This window comes from Bombina bombina, chromosome 3 (assembly GCF_027579735.1).
Source record: "Bombina bombina isolate aBomBom1 chromosome 3, aBomBom1.pri, whole genome shotgun sequence".
Lineage (NCBI taxonomy): Eukaryota > Metazoa > Chordata > Amphibia > Anura > Bombinatoridae > Bombina > Bombina bombina.
Window position 1 is genome coordinate 982,077,320 of NC_069501.1, and position 23,681 is coordinate 982,101,000.

The following is a 23,681-nucleotide window of genomic DNA, read 5'->3' on the forward strand; positions in this document are numbered from 1 at the left end:
TTCTATGAGCTCTAACCCATGGGATATCCTCAGTAGAGGAATATTCTTTCAAATGTCGAAATAGATCCTGTAAGTAAACCGGGAAATTTTTGGGCAAGACTGACTCTGGCACTCCTCTGATACGTATATTTTTGCGCCTGCTTTGATTCTCGAGGTCATCGAGCTTATCTTGAAGAGAAAGTATGGTCTCCTGTTGGGAGGTTACTTGGTCAGTTAGTTGCTGTACATCCTATTTAATGATTTCTTGGTTACTTTCAAGAGATTCAACCTGAAAACCTAAGGTGTGAATGTCCTGCTTTAATTCAGCCAGCTCCTCTCTAATACAGGAACGGACTATGTCCGCAATGTCCTTTTTTGGTAAATTTTGTAAAAAAGAGGGAGAGAGCTGGCATTCAGTTGGTAAAGTTCTGTTTGGTTGAGATTCCTGTGACAGTGTTTGAGGAGTTTTGTCCCCAGTTTTAAGGGAGGCAGGAGAGGTATTCATTGTGTCTGAACTATGTAGAAAAGAGGACATTAGGTTTGATTTCCCAGTTATAGACTTTTTTTTATTTTATCGTGTTTGATATTGCGTTTAGTCGCCATGTTGGACCAGGGATGCACGTGGCGTGATTCTTGGGTCTCTTGTGACAAGATTGTCTTATGCAATGTAACACTTATGAGATATATGCTGGTAGAAGAATTAGTCCTCAAAACAGACAAAAGGATCTTTTAATCACTGATAATAAATGAAAGATGCTCATCAGTGGTATTTTGCAGGTGGAAGGGGTTAAGGTCTGCGCTGTAAACACAGCAGCTAATTATAGAGAGGAGGGCTTGATCTCCAGGCTGAGTTTAAAAGCCAAGCATTGGATATTTCTGTGGGTTTGTTTTTCAAAAGAGCTGCAAAGTCAGTGGTTAAAGGCAGCTAAACTGTTTATTTTCTCTGATGTTTAAAACGTTATGTAAAGTATTAGAGCTGCAGTTCCTGTTTTATTGATCAGGCATAGAAGATGGGTTAGACTATGTAGCTGGTCTGTAACCGGAGCTGATCCTGTAATAGGCCCAATCCCTAGGATCAATTTTTAGCAGAGGCCTGTAAGGGCCGTACAGTGACTGATTATTAATTGTGGCCGGGTTACAGTTAGGGAATGGGCCTGTCTCTGTGTGGATGAGCTGGTATGTTACGGTATATGAAAATTCTTACCCTGGAGGAAGCGGAGTTCCGGTGTAGGCCCAATCCCCAGGCTAAATTTTTTTTCCGGTCCAACTCGAAAATTGGGTGCCATTTTTCAGTCCTGAGGCCCTTCGATTTAAGCTGTGAGCCTTCTTGGGAGCTTGGTTGTGGCCCCTGATGACCAATAAGGAGGTATACTTGTGGCCTGAATTCAGTCCGGAGTGCTGAGTGTCTCTGGTTCAGGGGGAGATGAAAAAATTATCCCTCTGAGTTGTTTCCACAGGTTTTAAAGGTGCTGGGGAATATTGTAGGAGAGTTTAGGAGCAAGGATGGTCAGGATTCCTGATGATATAAGGGCCTTTACAGTGGAGCACTGGAGTTATGCTGCCATCTCTGCAGCTGCCGGCTCCGCCCCCCATCTGGATTGGGCACTTTTTAAGTAAAGTTGTTATACATTGTTTGTATACATGCCTTGAGTCAGTAATTCAGTGCTCTTTTTTAGCAACTTTATTTGTGGCTAAATATTTGTCAAGGTTGGTAGAGTCTGTGAAACATACAGGGTTTTTTTTGGAGCTAGTAATTTATTTATAAATTAGGATGCTATTATGTTAGTCTCATGGAATGTTGATAATCACATTTTATGCAGCTATAATAGAAGTATCCATTAGGCTTTATTTTATTTTGAGTTTTTTTGTATATTCAATCAAAATTCTTTCAGACTAATTTTGGATCTGAAAACTTTAAATTGTTTTGGAAGAGTCCCAACTTTCAAGATGGTGACTATAAGGACTATTCTGCATTTTGTTCAGCAAGGTCACTTCATGTCCACAATAGACTTACAGGATGCTTACCTTCACATTCCGATTCATCCAGATCACTATCGATTTCTGAGCTTCTCTTTTCTAATCAAGCATTACCAATTTGTCGCTCTTCCGTTTGGCCTTGCAACAGCACCAAGAATATTCTCAAAAGTTCTAGGTGCCCTTCTATCTGTAATCAGAGAGCAGGATATTACAGTGTTTCCTTATTTTGATATCTTGGTACTAGCTTAATCTTTTCATTTAGCAGAATCTCACACGAAACAACGTCTGTTGTTTCTTCAAAGACACGGTTACAGGTTTAACCCCTTAATGACCGGACCATTTTTCAATTTTCTTACCCTTAATGACAATGGCTATTTTTACATTTCTGCAGTGTTTGTGTTTAGCTGTAATTTCCCTCTTACTCATTTACTGTACCCACACATATTATATACCGTTTTTCTCGCCATTAAATGGACTTTCTAAGGATACCATTATTTTCATCATATCTTATAATTTCCTATAAAAAAAATATAAAATATGAGGAAAAAATTGAAAAAAACACACTTTTTCTAACTTTGACCCCCAAAATCTGTTACACATCTACAATCACCAAAAAACACCTATGCTAAATAGTTTCTAAATTTTGTCCTGAGTTTAGAAATACCCAATGTTTACATGTTCTTTACTTTTTTTGCAAGTTATAGGGCCATAAATACAAGTAGCACTTTGCTATTTCCAAACAACTTTTTTTCAAAATTAGCGCTAGTTACATTGGAACCCTGATATCTGTCAGGAATACCTGAATATCCCTTGACATGTATATATTTTTTTTTAGAAGACAACCCAAAGTATTGATCTAGGCCCATTTTGGTATATTTCATGCCACCATTTCACCGCCAAATGTCATCAAATAAAAAAAAAAGTTCACTTTTTCACAAATTTTGTCACAAACTTTAGGTTTCCCACTGAAATTATTTACAAACAGCTTCTGCAATTAAGGCACAAATGGTTGTAAATGCTTCTTTGGGATCCCCTTTGTTCAGAAATAGCAGACTTATATGGCTTTGGGGTTGCTTTTTGGTAAGTAGAAGGCCGCTAAATGCTGCTGCGCACCACACGTAAATTATGCCCAGCAGTTAAGGGGTTAAATTAGGTAGCTTGTAGGGAGCTTGCAGGGTTAATTTTAGCTTTAGGGTAGAGATCAGCCTCCCACCTGACACATCCCACCCCCTGATCCCTCCCAAACAGTTCTCTTCCCTCCCCCACCCCACAATTGTCCCCGCCATCTTAAGTACTGGCAGAAAGTCTGCCAGTACTAAATAAAAGGAGTTTTTCTTTTTTTTAATAAAAAAAAAAAAAATGTTTTAGCTGTGATGGACTCCTGCCTTAGCCCCAACCTCCATGATCCCCCCCCCAGCTCTCTAACCCTCTCCCCTACCTAATTGCCGCCATCTTGGGTACTGGCAGCTGTCTGCCAGTACCCAATTTGCCCCCCAAAAAAGTGTTTTTTTTTATTATCTTTTAATACCATTTTAATTTTTTCTGTAGTGTAGCAGCCCCCCCACAATACCCCAACCCCCTCCCCCTCCCAGATCCGATATATATTTAATTTTTCCCCCCTCTTCCCACTCATTGGTGTCAGTGTGGGTAGGTAATCGCGCGCGCGCACGCGCACCCGCACGCGCACCCGCGCGCGCGCGCACGCGCATGCGCGCCCCCGCACGCTCCCGGCACCCGGCGTGCACATTGCACTAACAGGAGCCGGATGCCGGGTAGCGATGGGCCGCCCACCCGCCTCCCTGTTGCGCTCCCACCCACCAACGAACCGGCCGCATCGCTACCGGTGCAGAGAGGGCCACAGAGTGGCTCTCTCTGCATCGGATGCTTTCTAAAGGGTATTGCAGGATGCCTCAATATCGAGGCATCACTGCAATACCCTGAGAGCTGCTGGAAGCGATTGCGATCGCTTCCAGCACTCTCTTAGACAAGTGACGTACCAGGTACGTCCATTGTCACTAACTGCAAGTTTTTGCAGGACGTACCTGGTACGTCACTTGTCATTAAGGGGTTAATTTACCAAAGAGTTTCTTGATTCCTCAGACAAAGGTCATCTTTTTTTGTTTCCAGATAGATTCAGTTTCCATGACTCTATCCCTAACAGAAAAGAGACAGTTGAGATTGGTTTCAGCTTTTCTAAAACTTCAGTCTCTATCATTCCCTTCATTGGCTATGTGCATGGAAGTTTTAGGTCTCATGATTGCAGCATCGGCCGCGATCCCTTTTGCTTGTTTTCATATGAGACCTCTACAGCTTTGCATGTGACACCAATGGTGCAGGGATTATACTCAGATATCACAACTGATATACTTAAATTCCAACACTCAACTCTCTCTGACTTGGTGGTTAAACCATCACCTTATTGTTTAAGGGGCCTCCTTTGTTCATCCTTCCTGGACTGTGTTTATGACAGATGCAAGTTTCACAGGTTGGGGATGGGGAGCTGTTTGGGGGTTTCTGACAGCACAAGGAGTTTGGGATCCTCAAGAGGCGAGGTTACCAATCAATATCTTAGAACTATGTGCTATTTTGAGAGCTCTTCAGGCTTGGCCCCTTTTAAAGGGAGAATCGTATATTCAGTTTCAAACAGACAATGTCACAACAGTGGAATATGTCAGTCATCAAGGGAGGACTCACAGTCCCTTAGCAATGAAAGAAGTATCTTTAAATACTTTCTTGGGCGGGATACAATTCTTGTCTAATCACTGCGATTCATATACCAGGTGTAGACAATTGAGAAGCGGATTATCTCAGCCGTCAGACTCTACATCTGGGGGAGTGGTCTCTCCATCCAGATGTGTTCTGTCAGATTGTGCAGATGTGGGGTCTTCCAGACATAGATCTGAGGGCCTTTTGTCTAAACAAGAAACTTCCCAGATACCTCTCCAGGTCCAGGGATCCTCAGGCGGAATTGATGGATGCTCTAGCAATTCCATGGTTTTACCAACCTGCTTAAATTTTTCCATCTCTGGTTCTTCTTCCTAGAGTGATCTCAAAGATCATAATGGAAGAATATTATGTGTTTCTGATAGCACCAGAATGGCCTCACAGGTTCTGGTATGCGGACCTTGTATGAATGTCCAGTTGCCAACCTTGGTCACTTCCTCTAAGACCAGACTTTCTGTCTCAAGCCCCATTTTTTTCCATCCAGATCTCAAATCTCTAAATTTAAAAGCATGGAAATTGAACGCTTAGTCCTTAGTCATAGAGGTTTCTCTGACTCAGTGATTAACACAATGATACAGACTCGTAAGCCTGTTTCAAGGAAAATACATTACAAGGTTTGGAAAACCTATATTTCATGGTGTTCCACTCATGATTATTCTTGGCATTCTTTTAGAATTCCTAGGATTCTACAGTTTCTTTTTGTTTGTATACAGGGTTGTCTGCCAATACTTTGAAAGGATACATCTCTGCTCTTTCTGTTTTATTTCACAGAAAGATTGCTAATCTTCATGATGTTCACTGTTTCGTACAGGCTTTGACTCATATCAAACCTGTTATTAAATCTATCTCTACTCCTTGGATTTTAATTTTGGTGTTAAAGACTTTGCAGACTCCTCCTTTTGAGCCTATGCATTCTTTGGACATTAAACTACTTTCTTGGAAAGTGTTATTTCTCTTGGCTATCTCTTCTGCTAGAAGAGTTTCTGAATTGCCTGCTCTCTTGCGAGTCTCCTTATCTGATTTCCCATCAAGATAAAGCTGTTTTGCAGACGTCGTTTACATTTTTTTTTAAAGTTGTGAATTCTAACAAAGTCAATAGAGAAATTATTGTTCCTTCCTTGTGTCCTAATCCTAAAAATACTCTTGAAAGGTTTTTACATTCTTTGGATGTGGTAAGAGATTTGAAATATTATGTTGAGGCTAATAAAGTTTTCAGAAAGACTTCTAGTCTATTAACTATTTTTCTGGTTCCAGAAAAGGTCAGAAAGCCTCTGCCATTTTTTGGCATCTTGATTGAAACTTCTGATTCACAAAGCTTATTTGGAGGCAGGGCAATATCCGCCTCAGAGAATAACAGCTCATTCTACAAGATCAGTAGCCACATCTTGGGCTTTCAAGAATGAAGCTTCAGTTGATCAAATCTGCAAAGCAGCCACTTGATCTTCTTTGCATACATTTACTAAATATTACCATTTTGATGTTTTTGCTTCTTCGGAAGCAGCTTTTGGTAGAAAGGTTTTTCAGGCAGCTGTCTTAGTTTGATTTTAGTGCCTATGATTTAAATTTTTTGATTTTTTAAGAAAACTTAATTATTTTTTTTAATTTAATTTATCAGCAGAAATTGCTGTTTTATTTTTTTATCCCTCCCTCTATAGTTACTCGTGGACTTCCACATCTTGGGTATTATATCCCATTAGTAACTAGCTTGTGAACTCTTGCCACCTAAATGAAAGAAAACATAATTTATGTAAGAATTTACCTGATAAATTTATTTATTTCAAGGGGGCGAGAGTCCAGGAAACCCACCCATTTTTTGGGGATTATGATTTTTTTTGTAAAAAGCACATTATTTATCCTGTTCCTCTTTTTTATGCTTTTACTCCTTATAAACCTCACTAAATTGGCTATATGTTAAATAGAGGTATGAGTGAGGTGGGAGGTGTATTTATAGGCATTTGAGGTTTGGGAAACTTTTCCCCCTTACTGGTAGGAATGTATATCCCATCAGTAACTTGCTCGTGGACTCTTGCCACCATGAAATAAATTAATTTATCAGGTAAGTTCTTACATAAATTATGATATATATATATATATATATATATATATATATATATATATATATATATATATACACACACACACTGACTGGCCACTTTATTAGGTACACCTGTTCAATTGCTTGGTAACACAAATTGCTAATCAGCCAATCACAAGGCATCAACTCAATGCATTTAGGCATCTATACTTGGTGAAGACGACTTGCTGAAGTCCAAACCGAGCATCAGAATGGGGAAGAAAGGGGATTTAAGTGACTTTGAATGTGGCATGATTGTTGGTGCCAGACGAGCTGGTCTGAGTATTTAAAAAACTGCTGATCTACTGGGATTTGTACTCACAACCATCTCTAGGGTTTACATAGAATGGTCCGAAAAAGAGAAAATATCCAGTGAGCGGCAGTTGTGTGGATGAAAATGCCTTGTTGATGTCAGAGATCAGAGGAGAATGGGCAGACTGGTTCGAGATGATAGAAAGGCAACAGTGACTCAAATAACCACTCGTTACAACCAAGGCATGCAGAATTTCATCTCTGAATGTACAACACGTCGAACCTTGAAGCAGATGGGCTACAGCAGCAGAAGTTTACACCGGGTGTCGCTCCGGTCAACTAAGAACAGGAAACTGAGGCTACAATTCACACAGGCTCATTAAAATTGGACAATAGAAGATTGGAAAAATGTTGCCTGGTCTGATGAGTCTTGATTTCAGCTGCAACATTCAGATGGTAGAGTCAGAATTTGGTGTAAAGAACTTGAAAGCATGGATCCATCCTGCCTTGTATCAACGGTTCAGGCTGGTGGTGGTGGGGGATATATTTTCTTGGCTTACTTTGGGCCCCTTAGTACCAATTGAGCATTGTTTAAAGGCCACTGCCTACCTAAATATTTTTGCTGACTATGTCCATCCCTTTATGACTACAGTATACCCATCTTCTGATGGCTACTTACAGCAGAATAATGCACCATGTCACAAAGTTCAAATCATCTCAAACTGGTTTCTTGAACATGACAATGAGTTCACTGTACTCCAATGGCCTCCACAGTCACCAGATATCAATCCAATAGAGCACCTTTGGGATGTGGTGGAATGGGAGATTTGCATCATGGATGTGCAGCCGACAAATCTGCAGCAACTGCGTGATGCTATCATGTCAATATGGACCAAAATCTCGGAGGAATCTTTCCAAAACCTTGTTGAATCTATGCCACGAAGAATTAAGGCAGTTCTGAAGGCAAAAGGAGGTCCTAGCAAGGTGTACCTAATAAAGTGACCGTTGAGTGTGTGTGTGTGTGTAAATATATGTGTGTGTATGTATGTATATATATATATATATATATATATATATGTATGTGTGTGTGTGTAAATATATATATATACACATACATACATACATACATGTATACATACAACTATGTATAATCATGTTTATAGGTATAGATATATATTGTACCAAAATACCATCAGAAATATATAGAAATATGCATTTATAAATAGAACATATTCTGCTATGTGAAAAACATTAGAATGTGAAATATTCAGCGCACTTGAGAATATGCGATCGTGTTTGCGTTTGAGTAGGGTGTTTTTTTTACTGTTTTTGCTCCATTGACTTCTATGGGGGGGGGGTGCTTTGTATGTGCATTAGGTTAGTGCATGAGGAAAAACTGTTTACTTACAACTTGTAATACATGCACTACCCGACGCGTGCAAAAAGCTTACTTCTAGCGGAGTTGGCACTTGTGCGGGATCGTTAAATACCACTCCACTTGTAATCTGGCCTGTTATGTTTACTATGCAATCCCAATAAAAAACAAAAGTAAACACCTATTGAACATTACCTCTATTCTTCTGAGATCCATTAACATACAAAAGTTAAAGACTTGAGGTGCCTTCTGGTTTTTACGACTGGCTTCATTCTTTGCCTACTTTTCTCTTCTTCTACTTTGATACATCATATCCTGTGCACCTCATCTTGTACGTCAGTCTCCTACACCTCTAGTTTACCAGAGACATAATCTTGCCATTGTCATTTCTCAGCACTAAAATGTTCATTTTTCAGTCTGTCCTATGACTACAGATCAATTTAACCGCATCACATTTTATTTTTCATCAAGTCAATCTAAAACATAATTCTATTCTTCAGGCACCCTCCTGACTTCAGTTGTAACTAGTGTATTACATGATTTAGAAAATAAAGTCTATTTCAAAAGCTAAATACTTGTGTAAATTACTAAATATTTAAGTAAATTTGTGTATGATTTACTTAAAGGGACAGTTAATACCAGAATTTTTGTTGTTTAAAAAGATAGATAATTCATTTAGTACCCATTCCCCAGTTTTGCATAACAAACACAGTTATATTAATACACTTTTTACCTCTGTAATTACCTTGTATCTAAGCCTCTGCAAACTGCCCCCTTATTTCAGTTCTTTTGACAGACTTCCATTTTAGCCAATCATTGCTCACTTCTAGGAGCTTTGCGTGTGTGTGCTCAGTTATCTATATGAAACACATGAACTAACGCCCTCTAGTGGTACAAAACTGTCAAAATGCTTTTAGATTAGAGACGGCCTTCAAGGTCTAAGAAATTAGCATATGAACCTTCTAGGCTTAGCTTTCAACTAAGAATACAAAGAGAACAAAGCAAAATTGGTGATAAAAGTAAATTGGAAAGTTGTTTAAAATAACATGCCCTATCTGAATCATGAAAGTTTATTTTGGACTTGACTGTCCCTTTAAATCAAGCATAAGGTCAGCTAGTCTTTTAGCATATACAACGTGTAGAATTTAAAAGGGCATTAAGAAATTACGTGTATAAAAATTTTCATTATTTATTTTGCCAGCTTTTTCTTTTAACCTTCGAAAACTGTGGCATTACAACTGCCCCAAGAGAGGCTGAAGTACATCCTGAAGGATCCACAACCATGACCCTACAATTTTCTGCATAGTTTGACGAGTATAAGAACTCATTTATATGTGTCCCACAGCAAAAAGAGAAAAGAAACATACTCAAGTCTTTTCAAGAGATATATCCATGAACTGCAAAACAATGCAAATACTGATAACAGAATGTTGTATACACGTATTTGGTAGTGCTTAATTGCTGATATATTTTTGCATATATACAGCTTTTTAACATAATGAACAATCAAAATTTAATCTGATTTGAGTCCTTGAAATAATCAGACACAATACTGCTATTTAAATAGACTCCATTGTAAGCATTTAAACCAGCTGTTAAAAATCCCATACCGTGCAACCTGCTGTTCAACAAGCTGTTGCCATAATGCCCATCAAAGTATCATTAAAAGATTTCCTGACTTGGACCCTGCGGGAGTGGTGAAATCAGATGAAACTGAACACAATATTTATTTATTTCTGCAGAATTTATGTGTGCATTGTACAGTGCTTGTTACTACAACCTTTATGAAATGTCTTATTTCACAATACTGCACATGATTTCATTCTTACAGTGTAACGATTACAACATATACATAAAAAATAGCACTGCATCTATCTAGTACCCTACTGATCGTGCATCATTAAATGTATTGTATTTATAAAATATTTTATTTCTGTCTTTGAGGCCCATTTATCAAGCTCCGAATGGAGCTTGAGGCCCCGTGTTTCTGGCGAGCTCTGAGCAGGTGGACAGACATCGCCACAATTCAACCCGATCAAGTACGATCAGGTTGATTGACACCCCCCTGCTGGTGACCGAATGGCCGCAAATCTGCAGGGGGTGGCGTTGCACCCGCAGCTCACAAGAGCTGCTGGTGCAATGCTGAATACGGAGAGCGTATTGCTCTCCGCATTCAGCGAGGTCTGTCGGACCTGATCCGCACTGTCGGATCAGGTCTGACAGACCTTTAATAAATAGGCCTCCAAGTCTGTCTCTATAGTATTAACACTCTTTAATATAAATGTAAATAAATGTGCTTTCTAATGGACTAATGCTAAAATGAAAGAATGATGTCATTATTCAGAAATAAAAAAAAAATGAGCTGCTAAAAAACGTATGCAAACAACAAACCAATTCATTAATTTGTTTATAGAGGCAGAAAAGGTTTACACTATTCAATAACTATCCAGCAATGTCCTTGTCAGCTGATTTTTTTTGTCAGTCTAAAAGTATGTAAGCTTCACTTTTGTGTTGGCCAATCTGAATCCCATTTAAAAAGATATTTTAAAAATATTTTTTTGCATGCTGCTGCTGGCTTGTGGCAAAAGCGGTAGGTACTACTTTAACTTTTATTTAAGTTTAAGCTGCTGTCCAGCTGTTTCTCTGCTGTCCTGAAGATGTACCCTATAAGAAATAATAGCAGAATATATTTTCATTTACCAACAAATTCCCTATTGAGCAAACGTTTAAAGAAACTAATTCATTTTTTACCGGACTATTATAGGGCTGAAACTATTTTTTTTGTCTGTGCGCATGTTTAAATACTAATAATAATTCCAACTCATGGTCTCAATTATTATTTCCTTATCTCTTCTATTCAGCAACTAACTTAACACTAGCATATTAACACCTAAGGTTATGTCATTAAAGGGACAGTCTAGTTAACATTAAACTTTCATGATTCAGATAGGGCATGCAATTTTAAACAACTTTCCAATTTAATTTTATCATTAAATTTGCTTTGTGCTCTGGGTATTCTTTGTTGAAAGCTAAACCTAGGTAGGCTCATATGCTAATTTTTAAGCCCTTGAAGTCCGCCTCTTATTTTAGTGCATTCTAACAGTTTCTCACAGCTAGAAAGCATTAGTTCATGTGTACCATATAGATAACATTGTGCTGCAGAGGCTTAGATACAAGGTAATCACAGAGGTAAAAAGTATATTAATATAACCATGTTAGTAATGCAAAACTGGGGAATAAATAATAAAGGGATTATCTATCTTTTTAAACGTAGTAAAGGGATTATCTATCTTTTTAAACGTATTAAAGGGATTATCTATCTTTTTAATCAATACAAAGTTTGGCGTTAACTGTCCCTTTAATTCATACTTCACCTTTATAAATCCTGCAATTAAAGGGACACTAAACCCAATTTTTTTTCTTTTATGATTGAGGTAAACAATACAATTTTAAACAACATTCCAATTTACTTCTATTATCTAATTTGCTTAATTCTTTAGATATCCTTTGTTGAAGAAATAGCAAATCATATGGGTAAGCCAATCAGACGAGGCATCTATGTGCAGCAACCAATCAGCAGCTACTGAGACTATCTAGATATTCTTTTCAGAAAAGGATATCAAGAGAATGAAGCAAATGAGATAATATAAGTAAATTAGAAAGATGTTTAAAATTACATGTTCCTTCTAAACCACAAAAGAAAAAAAATTGGGTTTCATGTCCCTTTAATTCTTATTTTCCACTGTAAACATTAATTCCACTCCAGCACATTCATTCACAGCATAAACCGTAAGGTCCATCTTTTCCTGCTTTTCACCAACTGAGGTTCTTTTTCTTTGTAAGGTCCTATCGTTCTTCTATTTCCCCCTAGCACACGTGTATGTGAGTAGCAATTGGATAAAATAATTTATCAGGTATGTATTATTGTCTTGTCAGGGAGCAGAGAGCAATATGGACGTGCAACAGGCAAAGGTTTTAACATAAGCAGAAGACGAAGCAGGGCAGTGCTATATCACCTCTCTGGCCATTTACAGAAACAGAACAGGAACAAATCCAACCTTGGCAAGGTAAACCATGATTAGGAACTACATAGTGTTCACAGAATATAATAGAAATTCAACAAGTTCCTCATTATTGAATGGAAAACACTCACTTGTATCTTACAGCCACATAAAGTTAGATCTTAATAAAAAAAATGTCATGTGAGTGAATGTCCATACGGATCAAGCCTAATACGTATTGTTGTGCTTATTCAAAAAGCAATGCAACAGGTGATTGCGGCCCGTAGTTCATGTGTATGGAGAACAGTATTTTCTGTATAAAGTGAAACGACACCCTTGTATGCCACAGTTATTTATAATTGCTGTTGCTGGGTGCTTTCTTGGAGAATTGCTGGCATAAAACACAACTAGATACTTTTTCTGCGTTTGCCTCTGCCATTTGCTTACAATGGGGTTCTCTAGCTGCAGCAGATAAGAAGTTTTATAGGATGATTAGGCACAGATTTGTGCCTCATTCAAGTCTGTGTGATTTTTGAATAGTGATTTTAGTCAACATGGGAAGCGGAAGTTAAGAAGCAGTGGTCCCTCTCTTTTGCGCTTTCCGTTCTATTTTGCTCTCTCTCCCCTCTCTTTTTCTCTCCCTCCCATCTCTTTTGCTCTCTCTCCCCTCTCTTTTGCTCTCTCTCCCCTCTCTTTTGCTCTTTCCCCTCTCTTTTGCTCTTTCCCATCTCTTTTGCTCTTTCTCCCCTCTCTTTTGCTCTTTCCCTTCTATTTTTCTATTTCCCTTCTATTTTGCTCTCTCTCTCCCCTCTCTTTTGCTCTTTCCCATCTCTTTTGCTCTTTCCCCTCTCTTTTGCTCTTTCCCCTCTCTTTTGCTCTTTCCCATCTCTTTTGCTCTCTCTCCCCTCTCTTTTGCTCTGTCCCTTCTATTTTGCTCTCTCTCTCCCCTCTCTTTTGCTCTTTCCCCTCTCTTTTGCTCTCTCTCCCCTCTCTTTTGCTCTTTCCCCTCTCTTTTGCTCTCTCTCCCCCTTTCTTTTGCTCTTTCCCATCTCTTTTGCTCTCTCCCCCTCTCTTTCTCTCTCTCACCCCTCTTTTGCACGCGACCACGCCTGGCCCTGCCACGTCTGGTCATGCCCACTCCCGCCCACTGTTGTCACGCCGCGGACAGCAGATAAGGTAGACTCTAAGGCCAGGTGTGTTAGTCCTCGCACTGTCTCCACTGTGCATGACCGCTTCGGACAAACAAACTTGGCCTTTTATATTATAGGATAATAATAATAATAATGTGTGTGTGTGTGTGCGTGTCTTTACATATGTGGTTGTGTATATATAAATTAATATATATTAATGTATTTATATGTGTATATATGTATTTACAGTCATATATACATATATAAAAATTAATTTATATATGTACACATATATAGACATATATATACAGTATATAAATGCATTATAGCCCTTTGCCATTAAGTAGAGGAAAAGATGATAAAACATATTTATGCAATATTCATATTTAATAAAGATTTTAACTATGTATTTACAATAAATATTTCAAAATTTCTAATGTGAAGATCCTGTGTTGTTTTTTGCGATGGTTTTTTGTTAGTTTTTTTTCAACATTTTTTTTTTCTCCATTGACTTCTAATGAGAATGTGAAAATGTGATGGCGTTTGCGTGATTGCAGGTCTTTTCCACTTTTTTACTCCATTGATCGGGTTAATGCTAGTGCAAAATACGTTTTTTTTGGAACTTGCAATACGAACGCAATCCAACAAGCGCAAAACTAAAAATCCTAGCGGAGTTTTCACAATCACTGAAAAAAATAATAATACAGCGCCACTTGTAATCTAGCCCATAGATCTAATTAATGCGATTTTTTTTTTCTCTTTCATGACTCAGCGCATACAGTTTTAAGTAACTTTCAAACTTACTTTTATTATCAATTGTACTTCATTCTCTTGGGATCCTTTTATTGAAGGAGGGGCAATGCACTAATGGGAGCTAGATGAACACATCGGTAAGCCAATGATGAGGCATATAAGTGCAGCAACCAATCAGCAGCTAGCTCCCAGCTCCCGCGCCTACCTAGGTATGCTTTTCAACAAAAGATACCAAGAGACTTAACAAATTTTATAATAGAAATTGGAACGTTGTTTGCAATGTTATGCTCTATTTGAATCATGCATGACAATGTTTGTGTTTCATGTCCTTTTAACCTGTGTCCCAGGGACGTGCACTCATAGGAGGCAGGGGAGGCAGTGCCTACCCTGCCATATGTGGCCAAAGCTTAATTACATTTTAATTAAAACAAAAAAAAAAGTCCCCAAAAAAATATTTTCCCCCCATGTAATGCTATGAAGAGGCAGGTACAGAAACGCTTCTCTCCATTGCAGTACATGGGTAAAAGGAAATTGGTACCAATAGGAGGCACCCCTCTTGATGCCTCCTAGCAAGTGAAGGATATATAGATTAATCAGGAGGATGCAGTGAGCAGGGTCATGTGACACAACTGGAAGCTGAGGTAACCTAAGAACAGATGACACCAAGCAGAAGAGTAAAGTAGTATTCTACATCTCTTGTGATTCACAAATTGTGTTCAGATACAGCTCATTAACAGGGGGACAGTAAGTGAGCATAACCCAATACTGACAGGAAGTCAAAGGGTCAATTCAAATTTAAATCCATAATTTAAAACCCAGAGTTTGAAGTTAAGTGTGCACTGTCCACATTATTTAAATTAAAGTTTCTTTCATGTAATTAACAAGAGTCCATGAGCTAGTGACGTATGGGATATACATTCCTACCAGGAGGGGCAAAGTTTCCCAAACCTTAAAATGCCTATAAATACACCCCTCACCACACCCACAAATCAGTTTTACAAACTTTGCCTCCAAGGGAGGTGGTGAAGTAAGTTTGTGCTAGATTCTACGTTGATATGCGCTCCGCAGCAAGTTGGAGCCCGGTTTTCCTCTCAGCGTGCAGTGAATGTCAGAGGGATGTGAAGAGAGTATTGCCTATTGAATGCAGTGATCTCCTTCTACGGGGTCTATTTCATAAGGTTCTCTGTTATCGGTCGTAGAGATTCATCTCTTACCTCCCTTTTCAGATCGACGATATACTCTTATATTTACCATTTCCTCTACTGATTCTCGTTTCAGTACTGGTTTGGCTTTCTACTACATGTAGATGAGTGTCCTGGGGTAAGTAAGTCTTATTTTCTGTGACACTCTAAGCTATGGTTGGGCACTTTATTTATAAAGTTCTAAATATATGTATTCAAACATTTATTTGCCTTGACTCAGAATGTTCAACTTTCCTTATTTTCAGACAGTCAGTTTCATATTTGGGATTATGCTTTAATTATCATATTTTTCTTACCTCAAAAATTTGACTTTTTCCCTGTGGGCTGTTAGGCTCGCGGGGGCTGAAAATGCTTCATTTTATTGCGTCATTCTTGGCGCGGATTTTTTTGGCGCAAAAATTCATTTCCGTTTCCGGCGTCATACGTGTCGCCGGAAGTTGCGTCATTTTTTTGACGTTATTTTGCGCCAAAAATGTCGGCGTTCCGGATGTGGCGTCATTTTTGGCGCCAAAAGCATTTAGGCGCCAAATAATGTGGGCGTCTTATTTGGCGCCAAAAAAATATGGGCGTCGCTTTTGTCTCCACATTATTTCAGAATCATTTTTCATTTGCTTCTGGTTGCTAGAAGCTTGATGTTTGGCATTTTTTCCCATTCCTGAAACTGTCTTATAAGGAATTTGATCTATTTTGCTTTATATGTTGTTTTTTTCTCTTACATATTGCAAGATGTCTCACGTTGCATCTGAGCCAGAAGATACTACAGGAAAACCTCTGCCTGCTGGATCTACCAAAGCTAAGTGTATCTGCTGTAAACTTTTGGTAGCTATTCCTCCAGCTGTTGTTTGTATTAAATGTCATGACAAACTTGTTAATGCAGATAATATTTCCTTTAGTGATGTACCATTGCCTGTTGCAGTTCCCTCAACATCTAAGGTGCAGAATGTTCCTGATAACATAAGAGATTTTGTTTCTGAATCCATAAAGAAGGCTTTGTCTGTTATTTCTCCTTCTAGTAAACGTAAAAAGTCTTTTAAATCTTCTCTCTCTACAGATGAATTTTTAAATGAACACCATCATTCTGATTCTTTGGACTCTTCTGGTTCAGAGGATTCTGTCTCAGAGATTGATGCTGATAAATCTTCATATTTATTTAAGATGGAATTTATTCGCTCTTTACTTAAAGAAGTACTAATTGCTTTAGAAATAGAGGATTCTAGTCCTCTTGATACTAATTCTATACGTTTGGATAAGGTTTTTAAAGCTCCTGCGGTTATTCCAGAAGTCTTTCCTGTTCCTAATGCTATTTCTGCAGTAATTGCTAAGGAATGGGATAGATTGGGTAATTCATTTACTCCTTCTAAACGTTTTAAGCAATTATATCCTGTTCCGCCTGACAGATTAGAATTTTGGGACAAAATCCCTAAAGTTGATGGGGCTATTTCTACCCTTGCTAAACGTACTACCATTCCTACATCAGATGGTACCTCGTTTAAGGATCCTTTAGATAGAAAAATTGAATCTTTTCTAAGAAAAGCTTATCTATGTTCAGGTAATCTTCTTAGACCTGCTATATCATTGGCTGATGTTGCTGCAGCTTCAACTTTTTGGTTGGAAACTCTAGCGCAACAAGTAACAAATCGTGATTCTCATGATATTATTATTCTTCTCCAGCATGCTAATAATTTCATCTGTGATGCCATTTTTGATATTATTAGAGTTGATGTTAGATTTATGTCTCTGGCTATCTTAGCCAGAAGAGCTTTATGGCTTAAGACTTGGAATGCTGATATGGCTTCTAAATCAACTCTACTTTCCATTTCTTTCCAGGGAAACAAATTATTTGGTTCTCAGTTGGATTCTATTATTTCAACTGTTACTGGTGGGAAAGGAACTTTTTTACCACAGGATAAAAAGTCTAAAGGTAAAAACAGGGCTAACAATCGTTTTCGTTCCTTTCGTTTCAACAAAGAACAAAAGCCTGATCCTTCGTCCTCAGGAGCAGTTTCAGTTTGGAAACCATCTCCAGTCTGGAATAAATCCAAGCCTGCTAGAAAGGCAAAGCCTGCTTCTAAGTTCACATGAAGGTACGGCCCTCATTCCAGTTCAGCTGGTAGGGGGCAGGTTACGTTTTTTCAAAGAAATTTGGATCAGTTCTGTTCACAATCTTTGGATTCAGAACATTGTTTCAGAAGGGTACAGAATTGGTTTCAAGATGAGACCTCCTGCAAAGAGATTTTTTCTTTCCCATGTCCCAGTAAATCCAGTGAAAGCTCAAGCATTTCTGAATTGTGTTTCAGATCTAGAGTTGGCTGGAGTAATTATGCCAGTTCCAGTTCCGGAACAGGGGATGGGGTTTTATTCAAATCTCTTCATTGTACCAAAGAAGGAGAATTCCTTCAGACCAGTTCTGGATCTAAAATTATTGAATCGTTATGTAAGGATACCAACGTTCAAGATGGTAACTGTAAGGACTATATTGCCTTTTGTTCAGCAAGGGAATTATATGTCCACAATAGATTTACAGGATGCATATCTGCATATTCCGATTCATCCAGATCATTATCAGTTCCTGAGATTCTCTTTTCTAGACAAGCATTACCAATTTGTGGCTCTACCGTTTGGCCTTGCTACAGCTCCAAGAATTTTCACAAAGATTCTCGGTGCCCTTCTGTCTGTAATCAGAGAACAGGGTATTGTGGTATTTCCTTATTTGGACGATATCTTGGTACTTGCTCCGTCTTTACATTTAGCAGAGTCTCATACGAATCGACTTGTGTTGTTTCTTCAAGATCATGGTTGGAGGATCAATTTACCAAAAAGTTCTTTGATTCCTCAAACAAGGGTAACCTTTCTGGGTTTCCAGATAGATTCAGTGTCCATGACTTTGTCTTTAACAGACAAGAGACGTCTAAAATTGATTACAGCCTGTCGAAACCTTCAGTCTCAATCATTCCCTTCGGTAGCCTTATGCATGGAAATTCTAGGTCTTATGACTGCTGCATCGGACGCGATCCCCTTTGCTCGTTTTCACATGCGACCTCTTCAGCTCTGTATGCTGAACCAATGGTGCAGGGATTACACGAAGATATATCAATTAATATCTTTAAAACCGATTGTTCGGCACTCTCTAACGTGGTGGACAGATCACCATCGTTTAATTCAGGGGGCTTCTTTTGTTCTTCCGACCTGGACTATAATTTCAACAGATGCAAGTCTCACAGGTTGGGGAGCTGTGTGGGGATCTCTGACGGCACAAGGAGTTTGGGAATCTCAGGAGGTGAGATTACCGATCAATATCTTGGAACTCCGTGCAGTTTTCAGAGCTCTTCAGTTTTGGCCTCTTCTGAAGAGAGAATCGTTCATTTGTTTTCAGACAGACAATGTCACAACTGTGGCATACATCAATCATCAAGGAGGGACTCACAGTCCTCTGGCTATGAAAGAAGTATCTCGAATTTTGGTTTGGGCGGAATCCAGCTCCTGTCTAATCTCTGCGGTTCATATCCCAGGTGTAGACAATTGGGAAGCGGATTATCTCAGTCGCCAAACGTTGCATCCGGGCGAATGGTCTCTTCACCCAGAGGTATTTCTTCAGATTGTTCAAATGTGGGGGCTCCCAGAGATAGATCTGATGGCCTCTCATCTAAACAAGAAACTTCCCAGGTATCTGTCCAGATCCCGGGATCCTCAGGCGGAGGCAGTGGATGCATTATCACTTCCTTGGAAGTATCATCCTGCCTATATCTTTCCGCCTCTAGTTCTTCTTCCAAGAGTAATCTCCAAGATTCTGAGGGAATGCTCGTTTGTTCTGCTAATAGCTCCGGCATGGCCTCACAGGTTTTGGTATGCGGATCTTGTCCGGATGGCATCTTGCCAGCCATGGACTCTTCCGTTAAGACCAGACCTTCTGTCACAAGGTCCTTTTTTCCATCCGGATCTGAAATCCTTAAATTTAAAGGTATGGAGATTGAACGCTTGATTCTTGGTCATAGAGGTTTCTCTGACTCTGTGATTAATACTATGTTACAGGCTCGTAAATCTGTATCTAGAGAGATATATTATAGAGTCTGGAAGACTTATATTTCATGGTGTCTTTCTCATCATTTTTCTTGGCATTCTTTTAGAATACCGAGAATTTTACAATTTCTTCAGGATGGTTTGGATAAGGGTTTGTCCGCAAGTTCTTTGAAAGGACAAATCTCTGCTCTTTCTGTTCTTTTTCACAGAAAGATTGCTATTCTTCCTGATATTCATTGTTTTGTACAAGCTTTGGTTCGTATAAAACCTGTCATTAAGTCAATTTCTCCTCCATGGAGTTTGAATTTGGTTTTGGGAGCTCTTCAAGCTCCTCCGTTTGAACCTATGCATTCATTGGACATTAAATTACTTTCTTGGAAAGTTTTGTTCCTTTTGGCCATCTCTTCTGCTAGAAGAGTTTCTGAATTATCTGCTCTTTCGTGTGAGTCTCCTTTTCTGATTTTTCATCAGGATAAGGCGGTGTTGCGAACTTCTTTTGAATTTTTACCTAAAGTTGTGAATTCCAACAACATTAGTAGAGAAATTGTGGTTCCTTCATTATGTCCTAATCCTAAGAATTCTAAGGAGAAATCATTGCATTCTTTGGATGTTGTTAGAGCTTTGAAATATTATGTTGAAGCTACGAAATCTTTCCGTAAGACTTCTAGTCTATTTGTTATCTTTTCCGGTTCTAGGAAAGGCCAGAAAGCTTCTGCCATTTCTTTGGCATCTTGGTTGAAATCTTTAATTCATCTTGCCTATGTTGAGTCGGGTAAAATTCCGCCTCAAAGAATTACAGCTCATTCTACTAGGTCAGTTTCTACTTCCTGGGCGTTTAGGAATGAAGCTTCGGTTGACCAGATCTGCAAAGCAGCAACTTGGTCCTCTTTGCATACTTTTACTAAATTCTACCATTTTGATGTATTTTCTTCTTCTGAAGCAGTTTTTGGTAGAAAAGTTCTTCAGGCAGCGGTTTCAGTTTGAATCTTCTGCTTATGTTTTTTGTTAAACTTTTATTTGGGTGTGGATTATTTTCAGCAGGAATTGGCTGTCTTTATTTTATCCCTCCCTCTCTAGTGACTCTTGTGTGGAAAGATCCACATCTTGGGTAGTCATTATCCCATACGTCACTAGCTCATGGACTCTTGTTAATTACATGAAAGAAAACATAATTTATGTAAGAACTTACCTGATAAATTCATTTCTTTCATATTAACAAGAGTCCATGAGGCCCACCCTTTTTTGTGGTGGTTATGATTTTTTTGTATAAATGCACAATTATTCCAATTCCTTATTCTATATGCTTCGCACTTTTTTTCTTATCACCCCACTTCTTGGCTATTCGTTAAACTGATTTGTGGGTGTGGTGAGGGGTGTATTTATAGGCATTTTAAGGTTTGGGAAACTTTGCCCCTCCTGGTAGGAATGTATATCCCATACGTCACTAGCTCATGGACTCTTGTTAATATGAAAGAAATGAATTTATCAGGTAAGTTCTTACATAAATTATGTTTTTTGACATTGCATATTGCTAAGTCTCCCTTTTTCATGGTTATTTGATTTAATTAGGTACAAACTCCATATATGTTATGTCTGTTCAGTCAGAGGATGCAGTATAAATTTTTATTTTTCTCTGTGTCTCCATTTATTTAAAGACTGCTGTTAACTTGTAATTCACAAATCAATTGAAAGCTGTTGCATTGTGTTTTTAATATGTGCTGCTTTTTACAAGTTTATATTAATAAAAGGAGATAATGAGTCATTTAAAAAATATATGTAATTATTGCAGTTGTTAAATGTTTTTAGAAATAATGCCACTGTAAAGTAACTGGTTAAACACATAGTCAAAGGGAGACATTTAAAATTAAACTTTCATGATTTAGGTAGACCATGCTATTCTAATAGACTTTTCTAGTTATTTACATTTTGAGAATTAGCATCAACTGTTACTGGCCCTATGTCAGCAAATCAAATTAGTTTTTGAAAGGAACATGAAAGTCATAATTACATTTCCATCATTCAGATAGAAATTGCACAAAAATAAATAAATAAATAAACTTTCTATTTTACTTTTATTATTATGTACTTCATTCTTTTGGTATCCTTTGGTGTCCTTTGTTGAAGAGCATACCTAAGTGGTGTTGTGCACGTGCGTTTCTTGAACACCATATTGCAGCAGCTGTGTTGGCAGTATTGATAACTTGTCCTTTGTGTAAAATTTGTATGGTAAATTATTTATATTTTTATAATACAGTAGTGAGAAGAGAAGAGATTGTGTATCATTCTAATTGCTTAGTAACTGGCACTGTGCCACATAATTGTGTGAGTGTGTATGTGAGCATAGTGTGTGTGGGTGTCAGTGAGCAGAGTATGTGTGCTTTATTCTCCAGGTAATCAATACATTTCTGATGAGCTGGTGCTTTAGTGCAGTGTTTCTCAACAATGGTCCTCAAGTACCCCCAACAGGCCAGGTTTTCATTATAGCTGAATCAGTGCACAGGTGAAGTAATCAGCTGATCAGTAACTCAGTGGTTACTAACTTGCTCTCACCCATCACCTGATTATGTCACCTGTGCACTGGTTCAGCTATCATTTAAACCTGCCCTGTTGGGGGTACTTGCGGCCCTCTGTACATGTGTTTCTCCGGCGTATCATATCTAGTGCCTCACCAGCCTCTGACCTCACTGCACATCACTGCGAGTGTGTCCTGGTGTGCTGCTGATGTCAAGTGGGCTCTGCTAATAAGAGAACTATTTTTGCATGTTTGCAACATTCCACAAAGCAAATAGAACCCACTAAACATTATCAAATGCTTACAGTTCTTGAATGTCTGAATATATTTAGGGCCAGATTACAAAAGTAAGCTTTTTTTCATACAGGTGGTGAGAGTCCATGATCCATTACTCCTGGGAATTACTTTTCTATACCACTAGAATAATGTAAACGATTCACAAACCCCAAGAGCTCTATAAAACCCCTCACACATACTTACTTTGCCTCCGCAGGATGTGGTTGAAGAATGAAGAAGTGATGTTTATTCTTCAGTGAGAGGGGTTTTCAGTCTATATTCAGGTCCAGTTTCCCCTCAGAGTACTGTACATATGCTTATCAGAGGGTGTGGTTGTGGATGGGGTATGGTTTTTTTATACCTTTTCTTTCTAATGGTAGTGAGTCCACAAAATCCTATTCTTACATATAGGAATTCATCACCTGGGCACCAGGAGGAGGCAAAGACACCCCAAACAGAGCATTCAACTTTCCCTCCTACTTCCTCGACCTCGAAGTTTTTTTTATTTTTACAGTACCCTCAATGGATTGTCAGTGGTCTATTGAACATCTCCATGTAAAACTCTTAGTAGAGTATTAGATTCAACAGTTCATGTGTATTAAAAGCATGTTCCGTGCCTTCCCCTGTGAGCTAACGCTGTACCCCCTACAGTCCTGCAGTGTTAGTTACACTGATTTTACTTTCTCTTGACAGGACTGGAGTGGTTGTTGCTCGTGCTAAAGCAGCAGATGGGCAAGTCCCCATTTATTCTGTTTAACCTCTCCACCCTTAATGCAGGTTAGTTGCTGTTGGTTGAGGATGAGGTGTCAGTGCAAGTATACTGTGTTGTGCACACTGTACTCAAATGAAGCCCTTTCTAGTATGGTTAGTGCTTTATTCTAGAGTGTGGGCCATTGATTGTGATTTATTGGGGCAATGTAGGGTGTTCTATTACACTGGAAGCCCTTAGCCTCTAACAAGACTTCGGTTGTAGTGCTGCTGTATTTCCTCAGACTACGCTGTGTCCGTACATGACTTGGGCGTTTTGTGGGAAATGAAGGAGTGAATGGAGAATGTGGTCCTGTGGCAGTTGTTAGGGTTACATTTGTTCCTGCCGCAGGACCTTTCCGGCACACTCCACCCACCTGACATTGGGCCTATTCGCACCTACAGGAGACAGAACGGACACTCCAGGAGGTGGTGAGACCCTTCCATATGGAGCATTCATGGTTCTAGAGGGGCAGATAAGTCAGAATGTTTATTACTAATAGGATTATACGGTGCCTTACTAGTACATTATTAGTGAGATTTATTTTCCTAAGGAGACATGGAGAATGTGTCTCAGCTCCTATGTTGTCCTTTCCACAGGGGAAAATCTAATCTGGTCATCAGCTCCTTCTATAATAACCTCCTTGTCACAATTAACCTCC

The 23,681-nt window shown here is 38.8% G+C and overlaps 1 protein-coding gene across 1 annotated transcript in view; it reads left to right on the forward strand.

Annotated features, from left to right (window-relative positions):
- Positions 1–23,681, forward strand: part of KCNH3 (potassium voltage-gated channel subfamily H member 3) — a 407,712-nt gene that overhangs the window by 134,937 nt on the left and 249,094 nt on the right. The window contains exon 5 of the mRNA XM_053708084.1: positions 12,318–12,448. Within this exon, the coding sequence (XP_053564059.1) occupies positions 12,318–12,448 (131 nt within the window). The remainder of the gene's footprint in view (positions 1–12,317; positions 12,449–23,681) is intronic.